This window comes from Lepidochelys kempii, chromosome 9 (assembly GCF_965140285.1).
Source record: "Lepidochelys kempii isolate rLepKem1 chromosome 9, rLepKem1.hap1, whole genome shotgun sequence".
NCBI classification, from domain to species: Eukaryota; Metazoa; Chordata; order Testudines; family Cheloniidae; genus Lepidochelys; species Lepidochelys kempii.
This window is the reverse complement of record NC_136388.1, coordinates 64,510,245-64,521,025: the sequence shown is the minus strand read 5'-3', so window position 1 is coordinate 64,521,025 and position 10,781 is coordinate 64,510,245. Positions and strand designations below refer to the sequence as shown.

At 48.0% G+C, this 10,781-nt stretch overlaps 1 protein-coding gene across 1 annotated transcript; it reads right to left on the bottom strand.

Moving 5' to 3' along the window:
- Positions 1-882: 882 nt before the first annotated feature.
- SLC25A53 (solute carrier family 25 member 53) lies at positions 883-6,498 on the bottom strand. Its single transcript, XM_073358837.1, has 2 exons — positions 6,348-6,498; positions 883-2,327 (listed from the first exon to the last, which is right to left on the bottom strand). The coding sequence occupies exon 2, from the start codon at positions 2,305-2,307 to the stop codon at positions 1,396-1,398; it is 912 nt and encodes a 303-aa protein (XP_073214938.1). The 5' UTR covers positions 2,308-2,327; positions 6,348-6,498; the 3' UTR covers positions 883-1,395.
- Positions 6,499-10,781: the final 4,283 nt, after the last annotated feature.

The window sequence follows — 10,781 nt, the reverse complement described above, 5'->3', positions numbered from 1 at the left end:
CCCAAATAAAATGTGTTAGTCTCTAAGGTGCCCCAAGTACTTCTTGTTCTTTTTGCTCATACTGACTAACATGGCTACCACTCTGAAAAGAGGCGGAGAAATAACTCAGTGACACCCATCTGGAATCTCTGAGAGAGGAAGGAGTGGAACTGCGACAGGCCCACCACACCCACTCAGCAAGGGAGTCACCAATGTTGACTGATCAGTACTAGCAAAGGCTGTGACAGATCTAACAGCACCATGAGCACACATTGGCAGCTAGCAGAGGCAGATCACCCTCCACATATAGCAGTAGTGGTTCTGTCCCAAACCCAGTTTTGAACTCTGGAAGGATGCTTGCAGGATCATGAAAGCTTGCAGAACCCAGCTGTGACCATAACCTTCACCCCAACCTTCTCTGTAACTACATGAACTGAGAATGAAGACACACATGGCCTGAAATCCTGACCCCCAAATTCTCAATCTCATGGACTACAGTGGAACCAGGAATTCACCCAGGAGTCTAAATTGCCACTTCACAGAGATAAGCCAGAGAGTCCCAATTTTCTGCTTTGTGCTTCAGGTCAATCCAGTTGAAGTAGCCTGCCTTCTAGCAGCTCCACCAGCTTCTTCCTTTTATGAATAGCCAAACCTAAACTGCATGGCCTAGCTTCACCACCTCAGCCCACATTCCCCTGTTCTCTGTATCCTCAGTGTTGAACTAACCTGAGGCACAAGTGCAAATGCAAGGACAGAATTTGGCTTCTTTTAGCTCAGTTGGGTGCTTAATGAGTCATGAACATGCAGTAGTAGAGGGAAATTCTCTTATAGGAGGGACAGTGCATGTTTAATCCACAGATTGCAATAATATGGGAACACATTGCAATTCTGTAGCACTTTCCACCCACGCTCTCAAAGCGCTTTTAACAGGAAAATACTATGATCCCCATTTTTCAAGATGAGGCACAAGATATTAGATGTCTTTACGAGGTCACAGTGGCACAGCTCGGAACAGAACCCTGCTCACCTGACTCTCCATCCTGTGCTTAGACTACGAGAACACGGGCACCACCATAAATGTATCAGATCAGCCTTTTGCAGGCAGGGTTTGGCTCACTCCATGTAGCCACAGAAGCCAACACTCCAGATTCTTACAAGGCTGTTTAAGAAACCAACCAAGCAACTTTCTGATTGGTTAAGTCCCCTCCCTCCCAAAGTTGCTTCTTTGTCTTGAAAGTATGGCCTCCGAGCACGACTTTTGACCTGTAGGTTGGAGGTTTAGCTTGTTGTTAAAGTTTTATTGACTGTGAGCTTCAGGGTCTCTTTGTAAACAAGCGAAATCCCACTTAAAGTCCTCAGGGCTCTAAAGACATGACACTAGAAATGTCAGGGCCAGTGGTTCTCTGACCTCTCCCCTCACTCCACCCGGGACTTCTGCCCTGTGTTCTCTTTTAGGAAGTCATGAATGGCAGTGGTCAGACCCCAAGTCAGGCAGGACCTGAGGACAAGGAGGGAGCCGCCCCGGTAAAGAAGAGTCAGCTTCCTCCCGTGCGACTCCCAGACAGACCAAACAGACTGCCGGAGGCTGAGGAGATCCCTCCCCACAACCTGTGACTGCATGTTGGCAATGAGGACACTCAGAGGGTACAATGCCAGGCAAGTCACCGTTCCATTAATACTGCCAGACACCAGGGCAGGGAGCCAGCTAGGCAAGCCCCTTGCGGCCAGGCTATCACGGAGGGGATCCTTAAAAGAGAAGTACAGTGCGCTGCCCAGGCTGTTCCGCAGCAGGACGGGGCTGAGGCCACGGTAGTAGCCTACAACCAGCCTTTGCTTCAGATTATACGAGTTGAATTCCTGCAGGATGCTGCGGGTGTTTGGGAACCTGACATCTTTCCGTCCATCTTGCAGGACATTCTGGACCCGCTCAAAGGGGTTCAGGACTAAGGCCTCCACTGAGCCAGACAGGAATCCTGCTATCCACCGCTCCCCCAGTGTGCAAGGCTTAGAAGGGTTGCTGGTAAGGAGAAGGAGCAAGCTGTCATGGGTGCCAAACAACAGGGTTCCCTGGAGCGTCTTGGACAAGAGTGGTGGGAAGAGGCCCCGGTAGAAGCGGCGCATTCCCTCCTGGTGCAGTTGCTGTATGGCCTCCTGTATGGAAAAGGCATGGATCTGTTGGCGGAAGATGGTCTTGTAGATGGGGAAGGTCACAAGGGTGGAGAGGAAGCTGGAGACTGCTCCTACATTGTAACTCCTGGAGCTCCACCTTCTGTCTTCCTCCTCCCTCCTCTCAGAGTGTCCATGCTGCATCCTGGCCTTGTCCCCCATTCTGAGACCTCCTTTAGCCACTAGGATCAGGTAGAAAAAACCCATAAGAGTTTGTAAGAAGGTTATGGGGCAAGTGAGTCTGAGTCATTCGCCAGCTGGAAAGGTGCATTATTGTCTGGCTGACTAGTTTGTTCCTACCTATAACTAACTCACAAGAAATGACCCCGCCTTCAAACACTGACCCCAGGCCGCTTTGGAAGACTGACTGCCCTGTCCCTTGGTCAGTGGGAGGATTGATTTTTCTGTCTTTCCTCCACCATCCACCCTGTCTTACCCCAGCTCTCTGCTAACATGAGAGCTGCATTTTATCCCTCCTCTCCTATGGGATGAGCTCTAACGTTTCCTTATATACTTGTTTCGCCATGTTGGGGGCAAAGCTTTTGTATGTTTTTCCAGCAGAGCTGCCTCATGGCAGCAGCCTGCAGTCTCATAATGTACCTTTTGTTGCTTTCCCTTGTGTTTTTATGAGCAGCTGGAGCCAATCATCCCCAAGAGAGACACATCAATCCAGTGGTCCTTTCTGTGGAGGTCTGGTATCTTCTGTAGCTTGATAAGATTTTGCAGTGTGTCTATCCCAGATTACCACTGCTCCTGTACCAACTACATGTGGCTGCCTAGAATCACCTCCATCAAAACAGAGAGATTGAGCCTGGCAGTTTGTCCTGACAGAGCACCTGGTCTGGCTGAAGTCTATGCCAGTGCAGGAAACGAGAGACCTGAGTCTCCATGGAGCCGGGTACTTTACAGTCACTTCCCAGGGCACAATCTCTGTGCCAGGGAAGCTAAACATTCCTTCCCACTGAAGCTAATCCAGGCATCTAGGGCCTCATCCAAAGCCCACTGAAGCCTTTGGGGAACTTTTCCTTGGACTTCAATAGGATTTGGATCAGGCCTATAATTCCCAGCCTTTAGGATAGTGTTGCTCATTAGTTTGTGGGGAACATTGAGCAAATCCAGCACAGTGGCTGTGGAGGGCCACATGGCAGAACCACTGTGGTTCCATGGTGCAGGATAGGGGAATAGGCATTGGGTGTAGGGGCTCCTTCCACAGCAGCACTGGGTGACCTCCTCCTGAGCAGTCAAGTGGCAGGGCACAGGCATGGGCAGGGCAAACACCGCCCAACCCTTCAGCATAGGGGCAACGCTGCATTGCTGCCTCTCACATGGTAAGTGGAATGGGGTTTTACCCCATGCTGCCCACTGCAGTCCCACTGTTTCCTTGGGTGGAGAAAGACAGGTAGGGAATACAATGTCTCATCTTATACTTGGATTGGAAGCTCTTTGGGGCAGGGACTGTTTGTCCACTGCCTAGTACAATGAGGTCCTGGTTCATGCCTTAGGGTCCCAGGCGCTACTGCAATACAAATAATATGAAGAAAGTGGGATCTTATTTAAAGGCATTAAAAAAATACAAAACCACATCATGCAGCAGCTGCCACAGATTTCCGATCTAAGATGACATGTAAATACAATGAGCTCAGCATCATGGGCCCAACTCATCCCTACTGCAGCTCTATAGACGTCAATGGAGATTACCCCAGGATAGAATGTGGCTCAACGCAAACTTTCCTTCTGGCTGTGATGAAGCCCTGAGCAGCCTAAGAAAAAGGTTTTGGTGGTAATCACTTCCTCTAATCTTCTGAGAGCTTACCTAGAAGCTTCCTGCAGTGATGGGGTGAGTCTTATTCCACAGGGTACCTGTGTGCACTGAGCTGGGAAGCTGTTCCCAGCAGCCTTTTAGATCAGTCGTACTGAAACAGAGCTCCCCTCCTGCACAAATAACTCTTCAAACCGTGACTCCCCCAACCCCATCTCTTTTTATTTCCTTTCCACCTTGCCCAAGTTTTCAGAGATGACAACCCATCTCCAAGGTATCTCTGCTTTGAAGAGTCCCTGCCAAAATGTCAACTTCTGACTCAACAGCTCTGCTTCGTAGGAGTGGTCTGAGCCCCTTCTGCTCCCATTAGTGATAAAAACAAAACCTGACTGGTTGCCACTCTAGCAGTATGTAACTACATGAGTTCAACACCATGGGTCAAACTCTGCTGAAGTCAATGTAGGTCACCCCAGGGAGGAAGTTGGCTGAGTGCAAGCTCTCCAGCAAGGGCAGGGGGGAGATGCATTCCACACCTCTCCAGGATTATTCACCCATCCTGTTTTGGGGACCCAATTGTGCCATGACCCGTGTGGTACTCAGATACCACAGTGACACACTTAGGCCCTGTTCCTGCAAAGACAGCTGCACAACTTCACACACATGCAAACAGGCTCACTGAAGTTGGGTGAAGTCTTTGCCGGATGGGAGCACTCGGCAGAATCCCAGGGTGACAATGGGAGCAAACAGCTGTCACAGAGGGTACGCTTCCAATTGTACATTCAGGGCAGGGACTGTTGCTCTTCCCATCCACTCTCACTTATCAGCCTGCATCTCAGTTATCTCCTGGATGAAAACATAGTACAACCAAAGCCAAACTCCTGATCTTCCCTCTCAATCCATCTCCACTGCCTCTCCTCTGTTACTGATATCACTGCCACCATCCTCCCTGAGCCTGGATCCTCCTCCATTTCCCTACACAAGTTGGTCAAACCCAAATCCTGCTGCTTTCTCCTCCTCAGCATCTGTCTCACCTACCATATTACTTTTACACACAGACATGTGTGCACGCGCCTCCCTTCAGTTCATACAAAATGCAGCTGAACTCCTTTGATTATCTCTCCTCCAAATCCCTCCACTGGACCGTCCCCCATCTGCTTTTGCATCAAAGTTATACAAGCTGGAGGAGCTGACAAGAAGTTTAACTCTGCTCCCCCCTACTTATATGACTATGTCAGACTTCATGTTGCCCCCACGCCTTGCTCACCTGTTTGTCAGTTTCTTGCACATGAAGCCAATGTCATCGCAGGCTGGGGAGCGGCTGTACTTTCTTTCCTCTAGGAATTTTAGTGGGTATTCTAGCCCTACTGCTTCTTTAGGCTCCTAAATCCCTTTGAGTCTGGGCTTCTGGGCCTTCTCCGTCAAGGGCACCTAGGCATGGGGCAACCAAGTTTCCTGTCCATAAGGCCCATACCCTGTCCTTATTGAAGTCCCTCTTCAAAATCCCACTTCTGCAGTACAGCCTATGGGGAATCTTGGTAACCTATATATGAAGTCCATCTTTTTGTTCTCCCTTCTCTGTTGGTCTCACTCTGTCTTTAGACCAGGAGTTCCTTAGGCCAGGGATAGCCCCTTCTTCAGCGTCTAGAAAACACTAGCACATCACAGGCTGTATCACAAACAAATAGCGAATAAAAATGTGTGTTGACACTGCCCCAAATAATATCAGCTGAGGGTGCAGTCTTTAATCACCTGTGATGATGCAAAGAGCAAGTAGATTTTGTGACTGGGGTAGTAAGTTGATGCAGATCCCAGACTCAGTTGGTTGGACTACCAAATTAGGGGAAAAGAACCACACTATTTATAAACTGAGCAAATTTGATCCAGACTCAATGCCACACAATGAATACAGACCCCACACAATGCCATCCTAACCCCAGCCTTTTCAGAGGGTCACAGAACCAGTGTGGGGAGAAATTGGGGGAAGAGAAGGGGAAGTCAGATCCAGCAATCTTGGTGATCCCTTACAGTCTGATACCACTTTCAGAAGTGCCTTGATAAGAAACAGTTAATCTACATTGGACAAAAAAAAAAAAAAATATTCACATGAAGTAAATATCATCAAAGGCTGGGGATTCCTTCCTTTTCTCTAGGAATTTCAGATTGGGTATTCTAGTCCGACAGCTCTGCAAAAGGTTTGATTGGGGGCAGGAAAGCATAAACACCCTTATAATTGTATGCACTAAATTGCTAAGAGAAGAATGTGTTGATCAAAAAAACAAGGACTGATGAGGTTCACTTAGAACCATCCCTAGGAGGTTTGTTTAAAAAGGGTCAGAGGGGACTTCAGTTCTTTAAGCAATTAAAAAGGAAAACAATAGTACATCACTAAGCCAAGGGGAGGAGGCAGAAACCCCCTTTTAGAAATACTGTACCAATATTTTACCTTGTGTTTATCCTCCAGCTGCTCCTATTTTCCACATACACACATTCTCTCTCCCTCTTGGCTTGCTCTCAATTCATTCTCCTTTGCAGATGGTGAATAAGCTTTATTTTACGTTATGTCATTTGCAGCCCCTGAGAAATAGAGGACTAGGTTACCATATCCTCTTTCCACACAGAGACACCGCCCTGCCACAATCTCATTGGCTGCCCTCACTGCTATCTTCAGCATTAGCCAGGGACAGGCATGTTACAGCTCATCTACTTGGGTGCTTTAGGGACTGAGGCATCAGCAAGAATAGCCGCAAGATGTCAGTGAGTTAAGGATACTGGAGCACAGATGGCCAGTGGCTGCTCAGCAGTGCGGTCAGGGAGCAGCATGGAAACCATTATCTTACCTTGATTGTAGTGCATTAGTTCAGTCTCAGGGTTGCACAGATCTAGCACCATACTCTTCTTGTGTCAATTGTAGGCTGTGTTAGAGCTTGTGAGCCCCCCTTTCCAACAAAGCAAGAGTTTTGACAGTAATAAATGTGGTTGCAACTTGTTGGTTCTGTGGAGCATTAGCTGCTGAGGTCTGACCATCCAAAATCAGCCACTAATATAGAAAACTTTAAAACTAGCCCTTGAATTTGTTTTACTGGCCAAGCTTTTTCTGGGGGTGGGGTTTTATCAATTTCACAAGCCACTATTTTTGTGTCTGGACAGATGCAGGGTAATTTTGCTTTAAATGACAGCATTTCCGATTTCTTTAGCAGGAAGAACCACCTATGCTCTCATCTTCATGGTTCATTTCTGATGTTAATTTATAGCAATGGAAGCAAGATACCGACAGACAAGAAAAAATGGAAGCAATCTACATCTGAAATGAGAGCAAAGAACGACTGCGAATCATGTTAATAAATTAGATTCAAGTCTCAAGGGTTTCTCAGGGCTCAGACACATCGCACTAATGGGCAATTTCTAGGACCATCCAGTGAACAGAATTTCTTCCATGTGATCAGACATGGAATTGTGCTCTCCAGCCCTCTGCACATAGACCAGCAACTTTTTTAAATGAAAGGAGGGATTAACTATGGGGAGCACAAACCAATCACTTCAAATATTTCACTTTCTCCACATGCTGGGCACTGGAGAACTTATGTCAAACTTGCAACTTGATGTAAGAGTAGAGCGCAAAAGTATGGAGGGAAAATCTTCCATCAGTAGGGACTGAACTGATCACCCCTGAGAGGCGGCTTTTACAGCAGGTCAAACTTTCACATGTATTACAGCTTGGCATGAGCTCAATTTTCATTTACTTTGTTTGACTTGCTCCATGTGCTAGCTGAAAACGGTTAGGCTTTTGTTGATCCTGCACAATATTTTCCCTTTGCTGTAGGCTGAAGTCATCCTGTTAAATTTCAATAAACCACACTGGAGTCCAGAAAAATCAGCTGGTGTTCAAACAGATCTGCTCTCCTACCAAAAAGGAAGTAAGTAAGTAGCAAATTACATTGCTCTTGTGTAGACAGCTTTAGGTTTGCCTCATTCTGCAAAAATCAAACAGCAGGGATGCAAGAGTTTGGCCATTAGTGAGGTCACATTCTGGTTCAGACAGGGTTGTGAGAATAGGTATGTTTTCAGAGATGTGTTTTGTGTTGACTGTGCCTTTCACTCAGTTGTGCAGTTCATCTTTAGCACTTCCTAATTATAAAAATCTCTTAACTGCAGCTGAGTGCATCATTACTCATGGGTACAGGTAGTAATAGGCAGTGAAGAATTACAAGTTTCTGGCATTGCATGCTTAGCCCTGGTCTACACTAGGAGCTGAGGTCAAATTTAGCAGCATTAAATTTATTTAACCCTGCACCCGTCCACATGACGAAGCCCCCCCCCCCTTTTTTTTTTTTTTTGACTTAAAGGCCTCTTAAAATCAATTTCCTTACTCCACCCCCGACAAGGAGATTAGCGCTTAAATCGGCCTTGCCGGGTCAAATTTGAGGTACTGTGGACACAATTAGATGGTATTGGCCTCCAGGAGCTATCCCAGAGTGCTCTATTGTGAGCACTCTGGACAGCACTCTCAACTCAGATGCACTGGCCAGGTAGACAGGAAGAGGCCCGTGAACTTTTGAATTTCAATTTCCTGTTTGCATGGTCACATGCAGCTTGCCACGCTGGCCAGAGGTCATCAGCAGAGGTGACCATGATGGAGTCCCAGAATCGCAAAAGAGCTCCAGCATGGACCGAACGGGAGGTATGGGATCTGATCGCTGTATGGGGAGAGGAATCCGTGCTATCAGAACTCCATTCCAGTTTTCGAAATGCCAAAACATTTGTCAAACTCTCCCACGGGATAAAGGACAGAGGCCACAACAGAGACCGGAAGCAATGCCACGTGAAACTTAAGGAGCTGAGGCAAGCCTACCAGAAAACCAGAGAGGCAAACAGTGGCTCCGGGTCAGAGCCCCAAACATGCCGCTTCTATGACGAGCTGCATGCCATTTTAGGGGGTTCAGCCACCACTACCCCAGCTGTGTTGTTTGACTCCTTCAATAGAGATGGAGGCAACACAGAAGCAGGTTTTGGGGACGAGGAAGAGGATGATGATGAAGTTGTAGGTAGCTCACAGCAAGCAAGCAGAGAAACCGGTTTTCCCAACAGCCAGGAACTGTTTCTCACCCTGGACCTGGAGCCAGTACCCCCCGAACCCACCCAAGGCTGCCTCCTGGACCCGCCAGGCGGAGAAGGGACCTCTGGTGAGTGTACCTTTTAAAATACTATACATGGTTTAAAAGCAAGCATGTTTAATGATTAATTTGCCCTGGCATTTGCGGCTCTCCTGGATGTACTCCCAAAGCCTTTGCAAAAGGTTTCTGGGGAGGGCAGCCTTATTCCGTCCACCATGGTAGGACACTTTACCACTCCAGGCCAGTAGCACGTATTCAGGAATCATTGTAGAAGCATTGCGGTGTATGTTTGCTGGCATTCAAACAACATCCGTTCTTTATCTCTCTGTATTATCCTCAGGAGAGAGATATCATTCATGGTCACCTGGTTGAAATAGGGTGCTTTTCTTAAGGGGACACTCAGAGGTGCCCGTTCCTGCTGGGCTGTTTGCCTGTGGCTGAACAGAAATGTTCCCCGCTGTTAGCCACGGTGAGGGGTGAGGGGCTAGCCACGTGGTGGGGGGAGGTAAAATGCGACCTTGGAACGAAAGCACATGTGCTGTGTATGTAATGTTAACACAGTGAAAGAGTGTAGCCATTGTTCTAGAAAATGTGTCTTTTTAAATACTGGTTTTTTTTTCTCTCCACCAGCTGCATGTGTTTCAAGGATCACAGAATCTTCTCCTTCCCAGAGGCTAGTGAAGATTAGAAGGTGAAAAAAACGCACTCGCAATGAAATGGTCTCTGAGCTCATGCTGTCCTCCCACACTGACAGAGCACAGACGAATGCATAGAGGCAGACAATGTCAGACTGCAGGAAAGCACAAAATGACCAGGAGGAGAGGTGGCGGGCTGAAGCTGAAAGGTGGCTGCAGTGTGATGAGAGGAGGCAGGATTCAATGCTGAGGCTGCTGGAGGATCAAACCAATACGCTCCAGCATATGGTTGAGCTGCAGGAAAGGCAGCAGGAGCACAGACTGCCGCTACAGCCCCTGTGTAACCAACCGCCCTCCTCCAAGTTCCATAGCCTCCTCACCCAGACGCCCAAGAAAGTGGTGGTGGGGGCCTCCAGCCACTCCACCCCAGAGGATTGCCCAAGCAACAGACGGCTGGCATTCAATAAGTTTTAAAGTGCTGTGTGGCCTTGTCCTTCCCTCCTCCACCACCCTTCCCGGTGCTTCTCTCCTCCACCACCCCTCCTGGGCTACCTTGGCAGTTATCCCCCTATTTGTGTGATGAATGAATAAAGAATGCATGAATGTGAAGCAACAATGACTTTATTGCCTCTGCAAGTGGTGATCGAAGGGAGGAGGGGAGGGTGGTTAGCTTACAGGGAAGTAGAGTGAACCAAGGGGCAGGGGGCTTCATCAAGGAGAAACAAACAGAACTTTCACACCGTAGCCTGGCCAGTCATGAAACTGGTCTTCAAAGCTTCTCTGATGCGCACTGCGCCCTCCTGTGCTCTTCTAACTGCCCTGGTGTCTGGCTGCGCGTAACCAGCAGCTAGGCGATTTGCCTCAATCTCCCACCCCGCCATAAATGTCTCCCCCTTACTCTCACAGATATTGTGGAGCACACAGCAAGCAGTAATAACAGTGGGAATACTGGTTTCGCTGAGGTCTAAGTGAGTCAGTAAACTACGCCAGCGCGCTTTTAAATGTCCAAATGCACATTCTACCACCATTCTGCACTTGCCTGTAGTTGAACAGCTCCTGACTACTGTCCAGGCTGCCTGTGTATGGCTTCATGAGCCATGGCATTAAGGGGTAGGCTGGGTCCCCAAGGAT